Source organism: Varanus komodoensis, unplaced genomic scaffold (genome assembly GCF_004798865.1).
Source record: "Varanus komodoensis strain SLA01 unplaced genomic scaffold, ASM479886v1 scaffold22, whole genome shotgun sequence".
Classification (NCBI taxonomy): Eukaryota; Metazoa; Chordata; class Lepidosauria; order Squamata; family Varanidae; genus Varanus; species Varanus komodoensis.
This window is the reverse complement of record NW_025335606.1, coordinates 8,073,474-8,097,253: the sequence shown is the minus strand read 5'-3', so window position 1 is coordinate 8,097,253 and position 23,780 is coordinate 8,073,474. Positions and strand designations below refer to the sequence as shown.

The 23,780-nt window shown below is 45.1% G+C and overlaps 1 protein-coding gene across 2 annotated transcripts in view; it reads right to left on the bottom strand.

Moving 5' to 3' along the window:
• Nucleotides 1-23,780, bottom strand: part of ME2 (malic enzyme 2) — a 42,369-nt gene that overhangs the window by 11,968 nt on the left and 6,621 nt on the right. Inside the window, exons 1-7 of one of the 2 annotated variants that reach the window (XM_044431330.1) lie at nucleotides 16,179-16,189; nucleotides 10,718-10,839; nucleotides 8,297-8,430; nucleotides 4,761-4,910; nucleotides 3,081-3,156; nucleotides 1,753-1,914; nucleotides 1,271-1,374 (exon numbers count right to left, since the gene is read on the bottom strand). In XM_044431330.1, coding sequence (XP_044287265.1) covers nucleotides 1,271-1,374; nucleotides 1,753-1,914; nucleotides 3,081-3,156; nucleotides 4,761-4,910; nucleotides 8,297-8,430; nucleotides 10,718-10,825 — 734 coding nt within the window. In that variant the 5' untranslated portion in view covers nucleotides 10,826-10,839; nucleotides 16,179-16,189. Of the gene's footprint in view, nucleotides 1-1,270; nucleotides 1,375-1,752; nucleotides 1,915-3,080; nucleotides 3,157-4,760; nucleotides 4,911-8,296; nucleotides 8,431-10,717; nucleotides 10,840-16,178; nucleotides 16,190-23,780 lie in introns of those variants that run through there. The other variant, XM_044431329.1, reaches the window with a different exon arrangement.

The window sequence follows — 23,780 nt, the reverse complement described above, 5'->3', positions numbered from 1 at the left end:
TTGCGCTCCAAGGGACTCGCGGGAGTCTTCACTGCACTTACGCAAGCCCCTTTGCCACGGCAAGGCAGTGATCCATGAAGGGGTCTCGATCCTTTAGCAGACTTTAACAGGCCTTTTCAGAACTCTTTCCAATTCTGAAATGTCCTTTCTTAGATCAAGAGATCAGAATCATGCCCAGTTTTCTAAGTGTGGTTGTACCATTGATTTGTATGATGTTGGCAGTTTGTTTTCAGCTCCTTTCCTAGATATCCCTAACATGGACTTTGCCTTTTTTGCAGAAGCCACACACACACAAACTCTTTCTTGGTCAGTCACAACCAGCTGAGGACCATCAGCTTATACTTGCTCCTACATATTGACTTCGAACCACATTTGCCATTTTGATGCTCATTCTCCCAGTCTGGAGAGATCCCTTTGGAGTTCCTGCAACCCTGTACTGCTTTAGCCATCCTATATAATTTGCTATCATCAGCAAACTCGGCCAATTCACTGCTCACCCCTAAGTCAACTACAGATAGCGCAAAAAGGTTTGGTCACAATACAGATCTCTGTGGGACATTACTCTTTACATCCCTCCATTGGGAGAATTTACCATATAACTACTCTCTGCTTGTCTGTTTTTTAATTAGTTATTAAATCATAAGTGGACCTCTCTCCTTACTTCATGACTGCTAAGTCGGCTTGGGCATCACTGGTGAGGAACTTTGTCAAAAGTCTTTTGGAAGTTCAACTAGATACTGTCTATCCAATCTCTACATGTTTTCTGACATTTACAAAGAATTTGAAAAGGTCAATGAGATTGTAAAGGGTTAGCCACTGGGATTTCTTGTTTTGGCTTCAGCTAATGACACGAGTTTACATTACTTAAAAAAATGTTTACCTGAAGTGTTTCCATAAGTAAACATAAGTTATACAAGTAATCCGCACTTCCTTCTCCTCACACGGATACTTAACTTGCTTTTGTGCTGACATTTTGTTACTGGGGGCTGAGACATGTTATCAGCACTCCTCATATTGTTATGGTGCAGTTGGAATGCAACTATCACTGTTTTGAATTTATACGCGCTTTTCTGAAGAATTTATTTATTTCCTTCACATGCCACCCAACTGGCGGATGCTGCCTTCGGGATGCTTTAGTGCCATGATTGTAATATTCTTAAGTCCAACATATTTATGAACTGAGCCCTCCTCCATCAGGAAATGTAACTTCAGGACTCATACGGATTCTTTGCACATTTGGGAAGGGGTGTAATCATTTCAGGATTTATACCTGCCTACAATGGCTTCCATGAACTCATCAATGAGGTCGTCATACAGCTGCGAACGGTCTCGTTTCTGGTACAGTCCCATGTAAAATGGGTCTTGCAGGAGTGTCTAAGAAAAGTGAATGGAAGTCATTAAATCAATATGCAATGCTACAAAAACCTACTTAACATTATAACTATGCTATAAATGATTGGGGCAATTCCCAAGAAACGCGAACATGTGCAGCCAATCAGCGTCTTAGCTGAATATTATGCACGAAATTAACTTTCAAAGAATAATAATCTAAGAAGCTTACAAGCGAAGGGTAGGTGCTGGGACTTTGCACCAAAGAGGGAAGAGAGTAAGGAATGGATCCGGTTACATCTGCACAGCCCGTTCAGTTGGAACAGGATCAAAAGATAATCAGAGAGCACAATTCCGCACCTGCTTAGCCCGAAAAGAAAGCCAACAACTCCCGACATGCCCCAGCCAGCCACTGAAACTTACCTGGTTGTCGGTGCCGACATCAATACACACAGGCAGGCACTTATCAGGATGTATTCCGGCACAGGCAGTGTACAAACAAAGTTTCCCAACCGGAATTCCCATTCCATACACACCCAGATCGCCCAGACCCAAGATTCGTTCTCCATCTGTGACGACGACAGCCTGAAAAATACAGGTGGAAATTTGACTTTCCTCAGAGACTTGCACCAAGGTTAAAGCACCACTACCACAAACATTTAAGATCTTTTTTCTCCTGGTACAAATAAAGAATTTATAGTATCCATGCCATTTTGAGCAAAAAAGCTATTCTTTTCTGAATTAAACTAAGGCTTGGCTGCATGAGCTATCTGGTGGTGGAATCACAACATATCTGCATGGCCTCATGATGAAACCTACCAGGGATAGTACCTTCCTAGAATTTGGGGTCTGGAATGGAGAATTCCTGCACAATATGACTTCATCCATACAGTGCATATAAAAACACAAGAACATCAGAAAAGCCCTGCTATCAGACCAGAGGTCTATCTAGGCCAGTATTCCATACACACCGCAAAGCAGCTGCCCATAGGATCCCTCCAGCAGGATGGGTGCAAGACCTCCTCCTGCCCAAGCTCATCAGCCAGTGATCCACGCAGGCAGCCCACCTCTGGTGAAGAAGGTAGCCCATAGCCCATAGCCAGCAAAGCCAGTAGCCACGGATAGCCCCCTCCCTCATAAATCTGTCCAATGCCTTTGGAAAGCCACCCAGATGGGTGTCCATTGCCACTTCCCACAGCAGTGAATTCCATAGTTTAAGTATACATTAAGTGAAGACGTACTTCCTTTTATCTGTCCTAAACCTCCCACCAACCAGCTTCATGGGGTGATCCCAAGCTCAAGTGTTATGGGAGATAGGGGAACTGTCTCCCTCTCCACTTTTGCCACACCATCCAGTATTTCCAACACCTCTATTGAGTCTCCTCTTCCTCTCCTTTGTTCTAAGCTGAACGGTTCCAGTTGTTGTGGGTGCACCTCAGACGGGAGCTGCTCCGTCCCAGATGGTTTGTCCACCTAAAAGATCTCCAAAACAGTTGCTAACTGCTTCAAGGAGATCCTAACCAAGATTAGTTGGGAATTTTGTGGTATGAGGTGAAAGGACAGACTTCAGAAGGCATGCATGGTCTTTGTAGGGCACAAACCCCAAAATGCTAAAATACGTCACGAATTTATCCATCTATTATCTACCCTGAAGAAACAAGGCTGCCATTACAGAAAATATACAGATGAATGAGGAAGAGTAGTTTGGCTTTTGGGTGCTACAGGAATGAAGGAATTAGAGAGATCGTTACCTTTACATCATTTTCTGGCCAGTTGTTCACAATTGATCTAATATGACCCCTATCTGTAATGGCAATGAACAATCCCCTGCAAAAAAAAAAAAAAAAGGTCAAAACAGAAATACATTCACCCCTGAAACTTTTAAACTACTTCTCTGATTTGCAAAGGACTGCTTGGCACAAAGCATCTCTATCTTAAATTATTTATTTAATCATTAAAAGCAGTACCTTAAAAAGCCACAAGTAACATGACATAGGATGTCTAAAAGATTCTGTTATTTAAAGTTTCTGGAGCTGAGAAAACCAAAATTAATCAAATTTTAATATTCATACAAGCGTCACTCTGCCCCATGAAATAAAGGTTGAACCTATCCGATAAACCAGGAACAACAGCGCCCAAGGTGTAGAACAAAGATCATTGAACAAAGAGATCATAAAACAAAGAGGAGAAGGAAGAAAAAGGCTGCTATGTGAACAGGAATGCACAGTGGAACAAAATGCCAGGGAAGGGGTAGATTTTTTAATTGTCAACTAATTATCAAATGAAAAACAATGCAAAAGCATCAACATTTTAATGTTGTAGGATTCTAACTTATTAAATTATCTGTACTGCAGTTATAATACATATTAACTAGCTGTTTACCACTGCCGCAATTCTCTCGGTTGGCTTGTTTGCATACAAATTGTATGAGCAATCAGATGTCTCAAAAAACAATATGGAAATACTTTATCATCTGTGAGGGAAGGGAAAATGGTCAGTTTGGTGTGGTTGTAATCCCCACTCTGGATCCTAAGAATAGGAGGAAATTGGTGGGGCAGGCTGAGGAATGAAAACGTCTTTCCTACTGGTGGAAAATTTATTTATTTATTTAACTGATATACTGCAACCTATAGCCCAAGTCAGGGCTCTCCAATACATTAAAAATCAATAATACAAAAAGTCCATAAAATACAACAATATTACAGTAGGAATAAGTATAGCAGTTTAAACTCAATTAAAGTCCATAAGAATATAAACAATATAAAACAGCCTTCCCCAACCTGGTAGCCTTCAGAGGCATTTGGACTGCAACTCCCAGAATTCCCATCCAGCAGGGCCACTGACTGGGAATTCTGGATGTTGTGGTCCAAATGTGTCTAGAGGGCACAAGGTTGGAGAAGGCTGAAATAAAATATATTCAAATTTGTTAATTGTTAAAATACCTAGAAAATAGGACAGTAATGAGTGTGCCAGGTGAACTTCTTTGGGGAGCCCGATCCAAAGGGGTGGCACAACCATGAAGAAGGTCCTTGTGGTATTTGTCAGTAAATATGGGAAAAGACAATCCTTCAGGTATCCCCGTCCCAAGCCTCTTAGGGGTTTTGTATGTGAGAACAAGACTTTTAAACTGGTCCTGGACCTCAACTGGTAGTCAATGTAGATAATACAGAAGTGGCATAATGTGGGTGTGTGGGCTAAATTTTGTCAGCATCCATCTAGCACTATTTTGTACCAGTTGAAGTGTCTGGGCCAACTTCAAAGAGTGTTAAAATAAGTACTTTTTCATATTGCATATTGTAACATAAGCAGAAACTAAAAATGAAAAGAAGAGGGCAACAGCTTCTTTCCCTTCAAGTTTCCAGACTGAGGCAGCTGCAATTCTAATGTTTCACAGATATATGCACAGAAATATCTTATAAGGCTGTCCTTACTTTGGCCTCCTAAAGATATGTCCATACTGGGAACACGCTAGTCCCACCGTCGGTGTATAGACAATTGGCATTAACCGCTCAATGTCATCTCGCAAAACTCTGTAGAATAACTTCTCGTTTCTCTCCTGCATCCCCATTACATAGATGTATCTGTTAACAAAGCAGCAGAGAAGCAATATTGGTTTGAGACATACACTTGCCTGCTACTGGAAAAAACTTCTAAAGATGAACTAAAAGAGTAAACATTACTTTTCTTCATAGCTTATTTTATTGGTGCCCTTCCTTTTCACCAACACGATGGAGCTCAAGGCAGTCAACAATCACAGGAAGTAAAGCATTACAAATTGCATCATCAATACAGATAAAACCAGGGCTTTTTTTGTCATAGAACGCACCGGAACGGTGTTCCGGCATCTTTTTTTTTTTACGGGCATAGTAGGTTCATTAACATAGTGCCTGCGGGCTGCTTGTGTGTCGGCGATCATTGTGACGGCGCCGCTCGGCTTGGGACGCTGCTTGGCTGAGTGCTTACTGCCGGCGGCGACCATTATGTTTATGTGTGTGTAGAGTGACTGACCCCAAGAGGTGAGTTCCGGCACCATTTTTTTTTTTTTTACAAAAAAATCACTGGATAAAACAATAATAAAACAAATATATTGAAAGCTGGAAAAGTTCCCCTGTGTGGTCTGCTTCCTAAGGGTCAAACTACAAGTTACACTCAGCTGAGCATCTATTCTTTAACACTCTCTTTTCCTAATTTTCTGCAGAATTTCAGCAGAGGGATAGCCAAAGATGGGCAGAGAAGATTAAAAAGCTGCTTCTCCTCTGCCTTTTAGCAATTAATGTTTGCTCAAAAGCCTAATGCTGCTTTTGACTTCCCTGAGGAAAAGATATAAGCACTCCTGCACACAGAAAAGTGGCTCTTGGAAGAGGAGGAAGTAGATTTTGAGCAGGAAATTGACAAAAAGAAAGAATTAAGTAATCTCTTTCTCTTCTCTCACTTCCTTCAGTCACTTCAGGGAAAACTGCAGCCTTAGAAGCCCCTTTCAGTCAAAGCAGGGGTGCAGAACTTCAAGGGCCAAATACAATGGTGAAGAATCTCTTGGGGCCATGTGCTAGTGGTGGGAAGGACAGAGGGCAAAACTAGGCGGGCCAACAAATGCCAGCAGATTTTGGTTTCAAGCTTTCACTAGCAGTAACTAAACCTTAGCAGGAGATTCATAGATCCCCAGTATAGTAGAGTTGGAAGGTCCAGAGAGCCATAAGGTCCAACCCCCTGCTAAGTGCAGGACTTTCCATGTTTAAAATGGGGGAAATGATCAGGGCAGGTGCAAATTCTCCTGCGGCCTGACCTGGGAAGGCGCATGTGCTCCTCTCCACCGTTATCTGCTTCCACTGCCGCCCACGCCTCCCCACCTACTGCATTGTTACCCCGACCTCCTCTGCAGGGTGGCCAAGCTCTCTGAAATCCACGTCAGGTGGAAAGGCTCTTCAGAGAGGCCACCAGACCCAACCTCCTGGCTCTGAAGGATCTTTCTCAGAGCAAGGCGTTGTGGGAGGGGTGTCTCTGGAGACTGCGACGCTAAGGGCAAGTTCCAAGGATGCTCTTCCTCCCACAATGCCTGAATTTATGGAAAGAACGACCCTTCAGAGCCAGGAGTCTGGGAAGGGCCACCTCTCCAAAGTGTTGCCCCAACTACTTTTCTGGCTGATGCAGCTCTTCCAAGAGCTCGGCTGGCTGCAGTAAGAGCAACTGCCGAGTGGGAAGCAGCCATGGAATGGGCAGGTCATAAGGAGCGATGGGAGACACAGCCGTGGCCGAGGGAGGGAGCACCGTGGTGGCACATCCTCCCGCCAGAGAGAGGGAGCCTGCAATCTGTTGCTTCTCCTGCCTGAAGCAGGGGATTCGGCCTGCCTCAAAAGAGGGCCAGCCCTAACCAAACTGCAAAAGCAGGGAAACTTCCAAACACTCAACTATCAGGGGAGAACGCTGGAAACAGGACGTGGGCATGGCCACCGGGAGAGCGCAGGGACCTGATTTGGCCCTCAGTTGGGTGGATCTGGCTTGTCAGCCCTGAATAAAGGAAGACAATGTCAAGAGAGATAAAAATGTCATGCATATCATAGCTCATTTGGTCATCTTGTCTGGCCTTTAGTTAGAATGATGCCACAATAATTGGGAGCAGGGAAACAAAGCAAAGGTGACTGGAACAGCAAAGGTCTTGTCTTAGGGGTTGTAGGGATTGTTCCTTAGCCAGGTAAACTTTGGGTGAAGCAGGGCTGGGTGGACAGTTGTGTCCCTCCCAGCTACTTTCACCAACTGCTCCTTTAATGGATGGAAAGATGGATAAAATAGGCAAGGATGACTTTTTTGTTTTAAAGCCGCCTACTGGCTTTAAAAGAAATCTAATTAATGCATTAAAATCCAACAGAGAGTTTGACCATCAGTTTGCTGTAGTCTATTCACCAATGCTCCTTTTCTAGTTGGGTGTTTATAGTGGCAGGATATGGTATTGAAGGGGTAGTTCTCTCAGACTCTTCTGAGCCTTTAAATATTGACATATTTGGAGAATGAAAAATAGAAAGCACTGAGAAACTCAAGCAGAAATACATGATGTGCCAAGCTATGACTATGAGCCAATTAAAGTAAAGCCACAGATGCCAAGATCAGCATGTCTCATAATACAGATATTTGGAACTTGTCCATCCTGATGGTTCCTGTAGAATGAGGAAAGTGCAACGAACTACTTTTAAAACAGAATCCACATTTTAATTGCTATATTCCATATGATAGCTATGCAGATGGCAAAAGGTATGCAGTTTTATTGCATTTAAATGTCAGTTGTGAAAGCAACCTTGAACTGCAGCCTGAACACAATGTACTTACTTGGAAGTAAGCCCTTTGCACTCAATGGAAATTGCTCCCAAGATAGTAGCATTCGATTGAGCTGTACAAATTGGCTTATGGGGACGAGGGTAAAATGGATAAATCAGTTTAGTCCCTGGGTGCCCGAGTTTGATATGAGGCTCCCTTGATAGTTAACCCCTTAGGCGGAACATTGCTTTATGGGTAAATCATCTGTAGGTTGTAGACTGCATCCAAGCAATTATTTATTAATGTTTAAGTCTCTAATTATCCTTAACTTTGCAAGAGAAAAGGAAACCGAAACAATGAGACGGAAGGCTGCTATGACTTCACAAGAACCAGAGCAACAAAGAACTTGCTGGGAATGTTTGGAAAACAAGACCAAGTTCAAAGATTTATGGCTTCCACCATCTAGAGTTAAAGACAGCCAAACAGCAAGGAGAATGGATGTACTTAGCAGGAGCTGCTTCTGTGGAACCTCATATCCTGTATCATTTCATATCCACTTTCCTAAGAAAAATGCACTGAAAACTGAATATTTTTCCCATGGATTTTGGGCATCCTGTATTGGTCCACCCTGACAAGTTGCCAAATTACAACTGGAATTGTATCCCATCCAAATTTGGAGAATGCATGAAAAAACATTAAGCGCCAGCCAACGCACTCTTACTTTTCCAAAGGGTCGGTCATTTTTGCCACGTTCCTATGAAAACGTAAGGCTTGGATGTCTTGCGTCTCTATCTTTGGAGGTAGAAGACCCTGGAGGCCGAGCATTTGTCGTTCTTTTAACGTAAATGCCATGCCCTGGACACAGACAGGAAGAGAACAAGTTAAAAAAACATTCAGGCAGTTCAGGCCAAATTGTCTTAGCTGCACACGGCTGCCCCCAAGTGTGTGTTCACTTTGCTTGTTTCATCCTCTGATCCAATCTATACCACCCTTTCTCAGTGCTTATACAAACAGGTGAGGAGGCAGCAACGGCAGAGAGGAAACGCAGCACCAGGACAATCCAGAGATCAGCAGTGAGAAACACACGGTGACAGGGGCCTTGCGATTTGCCAACAATTCCAGCCCTGCATTAAAGCTCAATTTTGATGTTTCTGAACTTTAGCTAACAGTTGGGAACAAAAGCCTTTCCAAGTTTGGTTCCAGAGATCAGCACACAAACCTTTTAAGGGACTGAGCTTGGGTGGAACAGCAAGAGGATCTGTTATCACCTACTGTAGATCACTCACTGGCAAACATCTTAAGTTGTGGCTCAGCACAACACCATTTTCTGGCCACGTCCCCAGTGGCAGTGCATGAAATACCCATTTCTGTAGATAAATTCAGCAGCCTACAAAACCCTGAGGCTAGACTGCTGCATTAATGTCTCTATGTGAGGCTGTCTGCACTGATTGCTTGCAAGATCCAGTGGGGACAGATAGTAAGGCAAGAGTTACTGCAAGCACCAAGATCTGCTCTGGACCTCTCAGCTGCCTTGCAGATAGAATGCCTGGGAGTCTGACTTCTCCTCGCTCACAGCCCCATGGATTTCAATGAGCATTCAGAGCAAGTACATCAAGCACAGATCTGGGATATGGATTCAGAAAACTGCACAAGGCTCTTTCTTTGAGCAACCTTTTGAGAACTGATCCATCATTCCTTTTAATGGCTCTCTGTGGCGTAACCAGCTTTAACGTTATGGTTGCTTATTGGATAGAGGTTTTTTTTTAAATCAAATTTTATTATTTTCTCTATAAATCCAAAACTAAAACAGCAATTGATCAGAACATCGGACATACTGGGTTGACATCTCACTCCTTTTTACATTCAACAACCATATTCGATTCGACACATAGTCCCGTTTCTCCAAACGCTTACTGGATAGAGTTGACATGATTTTCTGATCTGGCTATGGCAGTGTTTCAAATCACGTTGTTAGTCACCTTGCGTAGAGGCAAATCAGCAGTATTGCTTGTGGTACTGGCTAACGCAGGCAAAGACTGGCCAAAGTTGCTTATTACCCACAATGGAGTCCTAGAACCATCAGTTTCTTTAATATCCAAAGAGAATTTCAGGGTTTCTTCACTGAGTTAGCAAGTGGCGTCTCCTTTGCCATGCTGGAAAGGTGCAGGCCTGGTGCCAGATGGGTGACCAGGTGTGAGAATGGAGCAAGAGGTTGGCCTCAATGGCCTTCTAGGCCCCTTCCAACTCTACCACTATTCCATTCTAAATGTTTGCATATTCATTGTAACAGACATTAAAGACTGGAATGACAACAATATCATGGTACATCAATATTTAAATTAAATCTTGAAACTCTCAGTTCCTGCCCAGCAATTCTTATACAGGCTGTTTTGCTTGTCCTTCCAGGTTTGGATTTCAGTGAGCTGGACATCTTTTTCGTTAACTGCGCTTATAAACTCCTTCCACTGAGCCTGACAGGGGGAGGAGAAAGAATAAAGCTTCAGGGCTGCTGTGAAGCAGCACCGTCTTTCTAACAGAAAGTGGAGATCAATTGCTTTAATCTCTGTTCAGTCTCTTTAGAGATTCAAGTCTCCTCAGAAGCTTTCCATTTTTAGAAGATTTAACCTTCAAGGTCCCAGTGGCTCTGGGGACACGGGCTTCAGGAAACAGACATTCAGATAATGTTACTGGAAGGGACGGGCATCTGTGAGAGACGAGCTACATAGCCCTGTTTTGAACGTCCCCAACCATACTGGCCGTGGAATTCTGGGAGTTGTAGTCTAACACAACTGGAAGAGTCCTGGTTGGGGAAGGATGCCCCACGTAAGCACTTTTATTTACAGGAGGCAGCCATCCACCCCCATCTCTCAGCCTCTTCCGCTCCCGATTGTGCCAGCCATCTGCCCTGACTTTCACTTCGCCTCCATAATCTTCTTATGACTCCACTTGAGGAAAAACAAGTGGCTGACTGAGCAAAAAACCGGATGGTGACCTTGAGGTGCGCGGCGGCTGAACCTGTGGCACGCAGAGCTGCTGCTTATCAAAGCACTGCTCAGATTCTGAATGGAAGGTGTCCCTGCACCTGTAGCCTGCTTAAGCCCTAGGGCACACTTACTCATTCAAACGTCCAGGTGAGACTGACCTTGTTCGTTCGAGGGTTCAGCATCAAGAGCTTCCCTTTTTCTTTTGTATGTACACCACGGCATGCCAATATGCACGGAGAGGCGGCTGTTCTTAATCGAGAAAACATTTTGAATAGTTTACCTTAAAGAAAAGGAAAAAGGGGAAAAGGTAGGTGGGAAAAAGGGTCACATTACATATGAGTAAGGTTCTCTTCTCATTCTGCAGATCCATACGGGGCAGCAAGATTTCTCATTCTGGTTTAGTACTATAAAGACTTTCAAAAACCCTTATACTACAAAGAAAGCATGAACAATTCTCGGAAGAACATGAATGACTCATGCTTTCTAATTTTTATTATATTTGCTTATCATTATATTTCTGGCCTGTCTTTTCCTTCATGCAAGGTGGTTTACATAGTCCTGTGCCTCTCCATTTGATCCTCACAACAGCCCTGCAAGGTAGATTAGGCAGGGAGTCCATGACTAGCTCAAAATTGCACAGTGAGCTTCTTGGCCAAGTGGGAACCAGAACCTAAATCCCTCCAGTCTGAGTCCTCTGGCTGTACTCCTTCACTTCTTGGTATTTGTCCCTGAAAGACCAAGGTTAGTAGCAGCAGCTGATATCCATGAGTAGCTGGCTCCGTGTAGGACTCTAGCATTTTGCATATCCCACAATGCCCTCGGGCAGTGATGGCGAACCTTTTAGAGACCGAGTGCCCAAACTGCAACCCAAAACCCACTTGTTTATCGCAAAGTGCCAACACTGCAATAAAACCTGAATACTGAGGTTTTAGAATAGAAAAAACAACTCACAGCCAGTCTAAGAAAATATGTACATATCCTTGACAGCACACTGATTGGCCATGCAAAATCTCACATGAGTCACGGCTAATGAGTCGCAGCTCGTGATGTCATCATCTGGTGTCGCTACTCCTTTCCGAGCATGCGCATGTGCACTGTTATCTGATGCTCGGATGCTGGGGTGATGCTGGCATGACTTGACTTGCATGCCAACAGAAGGGGCTCTGCATGCAGCAAAGCTCAGGGAACCAATGGAGCAAAGCTCAGGGTCCCATTGAGATGCCAGGAAGCACTTCCTGACAGTCAGGACCTCGAGAGTGTGGAATGGGCTTTCATGGGAGGTGGTTGAGGCCCCATCGATGCGGGTATTCAAGGATAGGCTGGACGTCCACATGGTGGGCATGTCGTGAGTGGAGGCCGGCTGGTGCCGGAGGTCAGACTAGATGGCTCGGGAGGCCCCTTCTGACTTGCTCTGTTCTCTATGTTTCTATGTCCGCTGCAGCACGTGTGCCATAGGTTCGCCACCACTGCCCTAGGGCATCCTGGGTGCATTGTGGGAAATTTAAAATGGCAGCTGGGGGTCCTCTGATGGAGAAGAAAGTCCACCTCACCAAGGTCCCTCTCAATCTGGGAGCCAGCCCAGGCCAAGATAGACTCAAAGTCAGCTTAGACTCTCACCTAGCTGAGAATTAAAGAATCGTTCTGATTAATGGGTGGGATAGAAATTTAACAAACAAACTCCTCTGCCTGAAGAGCAGAGATATGAATGTTGTATTCACAGGAATGTACGCAAGTGGACTTGTATCTGGATTGTGCAGATCAGACCTATGTGTAAATAGGACAATACGTGGAGGACCCCTCCGTGATGTGATGCTTTGCTATCTGTCCATTTTATCCGCTATCTGTCTGTGATGGGTCAGACATGACTTTGTAACTAAACAAACGAACAATTTTATAGCATTTAAGGTTCCTACATTGACAGTATCAAATTCCAAAGGCATCTCTTACCAAGAAACAAATGTAAAGCACAAAGACTTTGAACTACCTCTGAAACAAGAAAAACACATAGCCTGCAACATAGCAAACAATCATCAAAACCGAAAAGCACTAATACCTGAGCTAAGAAAACACCTTTACCAAAGAAGAGAAGAGGCCGGTTTGGACCAACCCCGGCGTGAACGACTTCGGTGAGCCTTCCTAGAGAGGAAGTTCAAGGGGACGGGGGCCACGCTGAAGGAAGCCCTGCTCCTTGTGACAGGCACCTGAGCTGGGACAAAAAGGATGCACAGGAGTGGCCCTTCCTTTATTCATGTGTTTACTGGATTTATATCTTAACCTTCTCCCCAAAATGGCGGCCAAGCAGGCTTAGCCCACATAGCTGTAGGCCTCGGGACAAGCATGGCTCTCTTCCTGGAGAGGTCCTTCTGCTCCGTGTCCTCTGCACACGATAGAGAAGTAAGAGGTGAAGGTGCCGCTCATTTTACTCCCAAAGGAGCAGACAAGCACACCGACCTCCAATGCAAGTCTTCAGGGCAACCTTTATTTATTTGTTTGTTTGTTTGTTTGTTTGTTTATATTGCGATTTATAGCCTGCCTTTTTCCTACAAAGGGCTCAACGCAGCTTATATCATCTCTCCTCCTCCATCTTATTCCCACAACAACCCTGTGAGGTAGGCTGGGCTGAGAGTCTGTGACTGGCCCAAAGTCACCCAGTTGGCTCCATGGCTGAGTGGGGACTTGAACTCAGATCCTCTGAGTCCCAGTCCCGTGCTTTTAACCACTACACCACACTGGCTCTTAAGTGTCAACCTTAAGTGGCCTCCAGTGGCACTTCCGCACATTATCTCCCTGCTTGTTTCCACTCAAGAAACTCAGGGATGAAATGACATTTACTGAACTGAAAATGCAGGTGTACACGCTGACCAACTTCGCAAAGTCAATGAAATTACCCGTGATGCAGGCTGCCTTTAGAATGCAGTGTTCCTTGGTTCAGGTTACTAATTAACAATGAAACTCCTAGACGTTATATTATGTTAATCAATTATGAGCTCGTGAGGTAGGAGAGCAGTTCTAACGTATTGCTTTGAAATCCAATTCTGTGGTCTCTATAATACACAGCAAAAAAATACTGCCATAAATCAGCTCTTCTGTCCATCACCAAGGATTTACAAAGACCTCTGAAGGTCCTTCGGAAAGTTCTGACAGGAATGTGGGAAACAATTGTGCCTGGGTTTTTATTTTTAGCCCTCGTGCATTCACTGCTCTTGGCTGGCCCGGTTTAATTTGCAGGATGGGGGTGGAGGCAAAATCAGCCTTTCTTTCGAGGTTCTGAATTCAGAATCTCCTGTACCAACTGCCTGCTCTCTCGGCACTTTCAAATCCAATCAAGAGGGAGAAAATAGCTTTAGTCTGAATCATGCAAGGTTTTTTTTTGGGGGGGGGGTGGATCCCAGACACAATTATTTATTCACTGCTTGGCAACACAAGCAATGGAAACTTTGTTGGTATTAGAAACACAAGCTGCTTTGCACAGAGCGATCTGGGAGCAAATCAAGAGACTGTGGACAAAAACCAGCTGGCTTGCTAAAATCAAGTGGTTCAGAAAGAATTAACAAGTACAGATAGTACAGACTTTATAGCCAAGAACAGCATTCAGTTCCCTCTGGAACAAATATATCATTGGCAGGTAAAGAGTTCAGGCAGGTCCGGATTCAGACAAGGTTCAATTATTTCTTTTAGCACTTGTCGAAGGAGTAAGTGGACAATCTTATGAGAATTTAGGCAGAGAAAATAGCCACCACTTCCCATACAACCCAGCCATAGCAGGCTGGTGCATGTGGCTTAATGAAAGGGTTGGTTGTTTGGGGTTTTTTTTTTTTTGCCTAATGTTGTGAAAGATTTTACCTTAAAAGACTTGAAATACAGTTTGCTGCTTTGCTTTTAACAGACTGGTGAATTACCAAGTAATATATTGCAAAACCTCCATAAAATGGGCTTTCTTCTAATAATAAGAGATTTTTCAGGGCTGAAAAGCAACCCTGAAGAAATTTATCAACTGGTTTATTGCTGGGAAAGAGGGTACACTTAAGAAATTGAAATCATGCAGCACAAGCCATGCAGGTTTTTAGATCCCAATATGAACACCATCATCAACTTATTTGGCTTTATGTTACTGCCTGACATGATTAGAGAAGGTTAAGCATCTTCAAAGATATTTAGCCAAGAGATACACACTCCTTCCAATGAATTATTAACTGAGGAACAGGATTGCTCTTCTGTGGCATGGAGCAGGGAACAAAGGAAGTGAGATCCAAGAAGCAGAGCGCCCCAGGAAAAACAAGTGAGCTTTATTATTCTCTCTCCAACTTAATCTTCAGCTCACCATTGATTGCTGGATTCCATTTCAACCCTCATGAGGTTTGCCATTTTGCTATCCTCCAAATTCTTTTAAAGTCTCTTCTTCCCCAGCATGCACAATGCAACCTAATCTTCGAGTTAAATTGTTAATCTGCTTTTCTGGGGACTTTGCTTAGGATCCAAACATTTTTATCGGTCCCTCCATTTCACAGCAGCAGCAGGTAATCTGGTGTTCTTCTGGTGTTACACGTTACAGTTCTCATCAGTCTTAGCCAGGACAGCCAAAAGTCAGGAATTATGGAAGCTGCCATCAAAAGCATTTGTTGGACACCAGAGACAATGCCCCATGTGTCACTCCCCTCGTGTAAATGACATTGTGCTAGCAGAAACCAGCTTCCCAGCCACATGCAAGGGGAGAATTCAACTGAAGATCTCCCTGTTCAGTCCCTCGCAAGAGCAAATGTGTGAAGGAGGAAAAAGTATCTCCAGTGGACAGAAGATGCCACCACTCCTGGCTGCACTCACCCAATCCACCACCACAGGCAGCCCACCGAGACCAAATGCTTGCTCCCCAGAGGTGGTATTCGTGCTACAATTTCGGGAAGCTGCACCTACATCAATGATCAATATGTAGTTGTATGTAGCCCTCTGGGGAGCCTCCAGCCTGTAGGAGGTTCTGAATGCCTTACGCCACACAACAACTAAGCTTAAAAAATAAACCCACTAGTGCCAAGGAAAAGCCTAGCTGATGCACTGGGGAGGGCATTCTTTTGCGGGGAGAGGTGCTGCTGGGAAGGGCATGACTAGGTCAGTCCACCCACACACTAGCTTTCCTACCCATCACTTCTTCCAGCTCCGGAGAGCAGATGCCGCTCTGGAGAAGCAAGCCTGCAAACACAGAGATGCCGGAACATCACAATGGCAGCTGCCGAAAGCCTCATGGGGCAGAATGGGTTTTTTCCATCATGCCTCTTTTCTTTAATAAGGGAAGAATGGCATGAGAGGGCGGAAAAGCCATTTTGCCTTGAAGAACAAGTATTCTCTTCTGAGACAACACATTGGGACTGGCAACAAAGAAGGACTCTGTGGTGGGCGGCTCAGATGGGAGAATGCAAAGGAAAGAGAACAGAGTGATGTATGTGGAGCCGAAGGTAAGGACACATTCCGGGGAGGGGAGGGGGGGGGGAGAGCGCACATTACGGTGACCTAAAACAGAGGGCAACTCTGGCCCTCCAGATGTTTTGCCATACAACCCCCATCAGCCCAAGCCAATAATAAGAGAAACTGTAGGCTGAAACATTTGGAAAGATGCAAGCAACTCACCTTGGTGTAAAGCATTTCCCCCTCGGATCTTGGGTTGAATGCAACATCAGGTGAGCATACTTGCGCATTGTGAATGGCTCGGAAAGGGTGTGCCTGGAGCAGTGATCAGAAAAGGATCTTGACCATCCTTCTGTGTCTTTAGGGAGAAAGCAAGTTGTGTAAACCATCCAGGCTCTGTCCACTGGGTGGAGGACCAGCTGCAATTGGGGCCGGATCCAGTTCCTGCCGAGGACAGAGCTAAGAAAGGTGGAGCACCCGCTTGAGAAGCGTTTGCAGCCAGCAAAGAAGAACAAGAGCAGCATCTCCAGGTTGCACAGTGAGCAGATGTGATCCATAAGATTTTGTGGAAACAAGGCCCAGCACGGCAGTGTGGAGAAAGCAAAGCAGCTGCAAGACAGATGACTGGCGAGGAAGAGCAAAGTTCCTCTCGGACCTGTCCTCAAAACTTTTATGGAGTGAGGCATTCCCACCTGACTGAGCTATTTGCAAAAACAGGCTCTCTTGCTCATGCGGCTGGCCTCCCAGAAGTTCCTCTCCTCAGCCAGAATGGTGGGTGGCTCACAAGTTCAATTTCCCCTAATGTCTGTTAGGTCACCAGTTGAAATATCACCACAGGGACCACAAAGTCCCAACATAAAAGCTCAGTTCTGGTCTACTTGCATGGGCTGCCTCTACATGCTTAATTTTTTAACCAATAAGGCCACACATAGCTCAAAACCACAATACCCAATGGAGTATCTCCCCTGAATGAATTTACCCCTACACTTAGGTCATGATTTCAGGCCCTCCTGTAGGTGCTGCCTCTGAGGGAGGCTTGGAAGGTGCAACAAGGGAGAGGGACTCCTTGGTGGTGGCCCCCCCATTAAGGAATGTTTTCCCAATGAGCCCTGTCTGGTGCCAACATTATTATTTTTCAGTGCTTGATCAAGTCCTTTGTCTTGCAGGCATTTGCCAGCATAGGAGGTGATTTTAATCAAGTCTGGAATTTTTCTTGTTCCTTGTTTTTAGATATGTGCGTATGTCTCTGTGATTCCATATGTATATGTTTTGTATGTCCATGGTTTTTATAAGGTTTAAATCTTATTTAAGGTTTTTTATATTTTTAAGGTTTAAATCTTACATTTTTAAGATTTTTAATCTGTCAACTGCCCAAAGAGATTCAGTTCCAGGGCAGTATAAAAATGTAATCAATGCAATGCAGTGAATGTCGGGAGCTGAAGTGCCCAACCCTACAAAGAGAGGGGGTGTATAGTTGCAGACCTACTCTTTCACATGCACACATCAATACTTGTTTCCCACTAAATGTTCCTCGTTTCAGGAGCCTGATTTAAGAAAGGGGAGAGAAACTAATGTTGTTTTGGTCTCTGTTGTCCAGCCTTTGGAATCTGAAGCTGTTGTCCACCTACTTCAAGTTATCTGCTGGTAGATCCAAATCTACCTTTTGCCCTCCCCTAATGTAGGTGTTCTGGGTGATGATTCCAGGCCAAAGAGAGTCAAGCAAAGGAGAAAAGGTAAAGATTACTGGATACAGCAGAAGTCGTGGGGCAGTACAGCTGAAGGACAAATGTCATTGGCAAGAATTGCACAGGTTATGAGGCTGGGGAGATGAAGATGAGGCTGTAGACGGCTTTGATGGCAAGATGCTGCTGACGGATCTGGAAGTGGGTCCTCCAGTTGCTCCAAAACGCTGTGCTTGCAGGTCAGGTAAGACGAAATCTTCAGGTCATTCTGCCATGTACAGTGATGCAAGGGAGTTTCCACTCTTCTTGGCTTGATGTGGGGACGGCATGCCCAAAGCAGGACTACGCAGGTCAAGTCAAATCCATGTCAACACATAATTCAAGGGGTTGACCCTCTTTAAGCTCAGGACCCAAGTTCCACTTTGGAGAACTTCTAAGGGCTACATTAGAGGACTTATGTGGAGTTGGACCATGAGTCCATCCAGCTTAGTATTTGCGACATGGACTGGCGGTGACTATCCAGGGCTAGAGGTCTTTCCCAACCCACCTGGGATGTTCTCTACACCCAAGCTACAGCACTGAGCAGTGGGTGGGGCAAAATGAGCAGGGCCAAAAATGCTGGCACATTTCAGCTCAAAGCTCTCAACTGCCAGTAACTAAGCCATAGGAGATCTTCAACCTTCAAACCCTCACAAAATCTAGGGAAAGGGGATGTGTCCCTCTGGAGAACCCAGGGAGCTGCACTAGGTCCCTACAAGGCCAGAGTGGACCCCTAGGCCCGAGTTTTACACCTCCAATGTAGTTAATTCCTGTACAATCCACCATACAGGGACCTGTGCAGGGAGAGAGACAGGGGGAGTGCGTCCCTGTTGGTTCTCCTGGATCTCTCAGTGGCTTTCGATACCATCGACCATGGTATCCTTCTGGATCGGCTAGCGGGATTGGGAGTTGGAGGCACTGGTCTGCGGTGGTTCCGCTCCTATCTCAATGGCCGATTCCAGAAGGTGCTGCTGGGGGACTATGGCTCTGCGCCATGGCAGTTATGCCATGGAGTTCTGCAGGGGTCCATTTTGTTCCCCTTCCTATTCAACATCTACATGAAACCACTGGGAGAGGTCATCAGGAGGAACGCTGATGATACCCAGCTCTACCTTTCATTTTCAACCAATCCAGGTGAGGCAGTGGCTGTACTGAACCGGTGCCTGGCCAAGGTAATGGGCTGGATGAGGGCCAATAAACTGAAGCTCAATCCAGACAAGACAGAGGTCCTGTTGGTAGGTGTTTCGGGCTTCGGGGTGGGGGACCTGGACCTTGTCCTGAATGGGGTTGCACTCCCTCTTAGGGACAAGGTTCGCACCTTGGGAGTGCTCCTCGACCCTGAGCTGTCATTAGAAGCTCAGGTGATGGCGGTGGTGAGGAGCGCTTTCCTTCAGCTTCAGCTGATCCTACCTGGAGAACGATTGCCTGGCGACAGTGACACATGCACTGGTAACTTCCCGATTAGACTTCTGTAACATGCTGTACATGGGGCTACCCTTGAAGACGGTCCGAATACTTCAATTGGTGCAAAACAGAGCTGCCAGGTTGCTGACGGGGACAGGCCGTTGTTCCCATATAACCCCAGTTCTCCGTCAGCTCCACTGGCTCCCAATTGAAGTCCGGGCGCAATTCAAGGTGTTGGTTATCACCTATAAAGCCCTTAACGGCTTGGGACCTGGGTATCTAAAGGAGCACCTGTGTCCATATATGCCCTCCCGCCCCTTCAAATCGGCGGCAGCGACCCTTCTCCGGGAGCCCTCTGTGAAGGGTATTAGGAGGGTGAGTACCTGGAGGAGGGCCTTCTCTGCGGTGGCGCCCCACCTATGGAATGCGCTCCCCAGAGAGGTCCGCCTGGCACCATCGTTATTTTTTCAGCGCCATACCTTTTTATTTAAAAGTTATTTTAATCGTTAATTTATGAATTGTATTTATTGGGTTTTTATGTACATGCTGAGATGTTTCCGGTTTTTTAAGTCTGATTATATGGCTGTTTATTTGTGTTTATTTAGTGATGTTGTAAGCCGCTCCAAGGCTTTTTGCGAATGGGGCGGCATAAACATGGTTTAAATAAATACATACAATTATTACCTATTGGATATTACAGGTATAGGCCTCTTCAGAGATACCACGGACACGTAAGACAGGAGAGGCCATGGATTGTGCGGACAGGTGTGACCCCACTGTGCCACATACGGTTGGGTGGACTAGCCCAACAAAATTGCCTGTGTTCCAACTCCTGTTCAAAGAATCATGATGGAAAAACTTTAGTGCATCTTTCTTCTCTCACGTTTTGAAAAATGAAACCCACGTTTCGACTCCAGGATGGGCTAGGAGATAAAATAAGAACCAAATAGCTTCAAGATGCCACTCAGATTCAGAACAATTTGCACACACCTTTCTTTCCCCACAAAAGTGTTTTCCTTTCAGTAAGACCAGAAGACAATCCCCTGTCAGCTTAGCCATCCAGACAAGCCAGCTTGACTTCAGGCAGCCAATACTTTTGGGCATGTTGAAGCCTGCAGCCAGGATGACGGCTAGTCCACACAAGCAGGCTTCTTATCAGAGGGGCAGCTGGCCAACTCAAACTAATAGTTAGCACCACTCAAAAGTGCTTATCTAGAAGCAAATGTTTCCCAACAGCAGACGCTGTGTGTGTTACACAGCAAGGACTGCATCTACCTACTTCATGCATTAGGGAAGCTTCCTTTTGGGAGGAAGGAATAATTTGGATAAAGCTTGTCATGGAAAATCCTTTAATATTCAAGGGTACACGTCTCCTTTTAAATTACCTTCCTATCTCTTGGAATTTAATGTGAGATCCACATAAATGAATTTTCCACACCCTTTTGACAACGAAAAGACTAATACAGGCAGAGTCCAAGTTACTAGCAACCTGTACTTACAAGCAAATGAACATAAAGCCTATTAATTTTAAAAAATCACAGCGGAAAATAGAGAGGAAGCAAAAGAGGAGGGAGGGCTGGCAAAGCATCAATACAAAGAGAGGACATGAAAGGAGGGAGGGGCCCCCTCCCAAGCATGCCTTCTTACCCTGCCCATCCAGAGAGGGAAATCCTTCTGGCATTGCCTTGCTGCAAAGAGGAAGTATGAGGACCGGGCCGTGGGCAGCAGCAGAAACGGGCAGAACACCGGGTCCAGGCACAAACTCAGACAGAGTCCAGAGCTTCACTAATGGGCCAGAGGCTAGAGGCAAGTCAGCAGTCCCAGGTCGAAAGCACAGAGAGCAGTCAGATTTCACACAGAGAGCAAGAGAGGCAGAGCACAGTTATGAGGCTGGTTTACCGGGTGAGTCGATGCAGTGAAAGCAGGAGCAGTTGGAGCAAGGCCGAGTCTACTCAGGGGAAGGACAGGAAGAGCAGGAAGGGTGCAGGCTGGAGCACAGCAGGGTCTATGTGGAGGGAGGGAGGGAGGGAGGGAGGAACAAGGCATGGATTGTTTTGGAGCCAAAGCACAAGTCCTGGTGACAGCTTGTGTCGCTGTGGCCAAGAGTCTCCAGGAGCTTCAGCTGTAGTGCACGCTTGCTTCCCAGCTGTATGTCCACCGAGGAGCACCTTGCTCGGCAGACTCCTGTGGGGCTAATCACCCTCTGATCCTCACAGGTGGTACTTGTGAGTTTGGAGGGGCGGGGTAGAGATATTCACAGTACTTGCAAGTCCCCCCACCCCCCATGAATGTGGAGGGAAAGCTGTGTGTGATCTGACTTACATACAAATTCAACTGAAAGACAAATTTCTGTTTTCTCAGGAATGAAACTCATTCGTAACTGAGGGACTGCCTGTATTACAACACTGGAAAGATAACCATTATCCATAATAATACAATGAGTGGAGAAATGAAACTTTCAGTTTTTGAAGAGATGGCCTTATGGTGTAATTTATAAACAGACAGATATATAGGCATCTGGGACACCTGCATTGAAGAACATGCATAAGTATTAAGAATGACATAACGTTCTATTATATCCTAAGAGATAATATATACTGTACATAACCAGTGCACCGTATTTTACTTTGATGTACCCAGAAGTACCATTCCATCAGGTTACAGAGGCAGAGATTTGAAGTGCAGTCACTCTGCTGAGACACCAGCTTCATTTGACTCTCCCTCAACTGTCACCCAGCAGCAGCCATTCCATTAGGCTACAGCAGAAGGAGAAAAGGGAAATCAGCTTCAGGCCTCCTCCAAGTGTGTTCACTGGTTGCAATAAAAACTTTAAAACTTTAAGAACTGCTACCTCAGTTTCCCTTTCCCCTCTTCTCTCCCCATCCTTTTTTGTGACCTGCTTTTTAGATTGGAAGCCTGAGAACAACTTTAGTCTTCCTTGCTATTTTTCTTTAAGCTACTCTGAGAGCCCTTTCAACTGAAGAGCTGAGGAAATGCTTTGAAATAAAGCACCTTTAAAAATTGTAAGAGCTTTTAATCATGTCAGCCTCCAATAAGTGATCTAAAGTGGCACAGACCAGACACTAGCCCTAATCTACAGGCAGCAAGAATGACTTTATGTTCAGTGGAACAAGCAACATGAACCAGAGAATTGCACACTCTCCCTTTTTATTAAAAATAACTGCATCTTCATCAGCTGGAGACAAAACAGGTCCGTGCTAGGCTGGCTCATTGCTTTAGAAGAGATAAAGCAGCCTCCCATTAATTAAACTGGCAATTTCCTAGCAGAAGCTGGTCGATGCATTATGGCTCTGTTTCAAATGCACACACAGAATTTCCTTCTGCATGTCAGATTCCATTTAATTCCTCCAATTATTGTCCTGCAGCAGAAGAGAGATAAAGGCATTTCCCTAAGATTGTAATGTAACACCTCAATACAGGAACAGGCATTTTGTTCCAAGACATCAGAAATGTATTAAAAGCCAGGAATGGGCAACTTGTAGACCTTTCACTGTTTTGGCCTGCAACTCCCATCATGCCTCACCACTAGCTATTCTGGTTAAGGCTGATGGGAGCTGAAGGCCAAACTATCTGGAAGGCCACAGGTTTTATTTATTTATTTAAAAAATGTGTAGTCCGTCCATTACTGTCATCTCTGGATGGCTTACAACATTATTTCAGACTTCAATAAAATAAGATAAATTATCTATTCCACACTGAGCATCATTTAAAATAAATTAAATAAGTCATTTCTGAATAAACTGAAGCTCAATCCAGACAAGACGGAGATCCTGTTGGTTGGCGGATCGGGCTTTGGGGAGGGTGAATTGAACCTAGTCCTGAATGGGGTTGCACTCCCTCTTTGGGGCAAGGTTCGCAGCTTGGGAGTGCTCCTCGACCCGGAGCTTTCATTGGAAGCTCAAGTGACAGCAGTGGCGAGCAGCGCTTTCCTTCAGCTTCGGCTGATCCATCAGCTGCGCCCCTACCTGGAGAACGATTGCCTGGCGACAGTGACACATGCATTGGTAACTTCCCGATTAGACTTCTGTAACGCGTTCTACGTTGGGCTGCCCTTGAAGACGGTCCGGATACTTCAGTTGGTGCAAAACAGAGCTGCCAGGCTGCTGACAGGGACTGGGCATTATGTTCACATGACTCCAGTCCTCCGTCAGCTTCACTGGCTTCCCATTGAAATCTGGGCCCAATTCAAGGTGTTGGTGATGACCTATAAAGCCCTAAACGGCTTGGGTCCTGGTTACCTGAAGGAGCGCTTATGTCCATATATGCCCGCCCGCCCGCCCCCTGAGATCAGTGGGAGAGGCCCTTCTCCGGGAACCCTCTGTGAAGGAAATTAGGAGGGTAAGTACTCGGAGGAGGGCTTTCTCTGCAGTGGCGCCCAATCTATGGAATGTGCTCCCCAGAGAGGTCCGCCTGGTGCCGTCGTTATTTTTTTTCGGCACCAGGCGAAGACCTTTTTATTCAAACGTCATTTTAACTGTTAATAGTTATGTATTTTATTCTTTGGCCAGGGCGACTTATTTTATATTGTTAACTTGTTTAATATTGTTAATGTATAGTATTTTAATTGATTTATTTGTGAGCCGCCCCGAGGCTTTGGCGAATGGGGCGGCATAGAAATTTTCTAAATAAATAAATAAATTTCACAATTAAAATTATGTGTTGAAATATTGGCCAAATA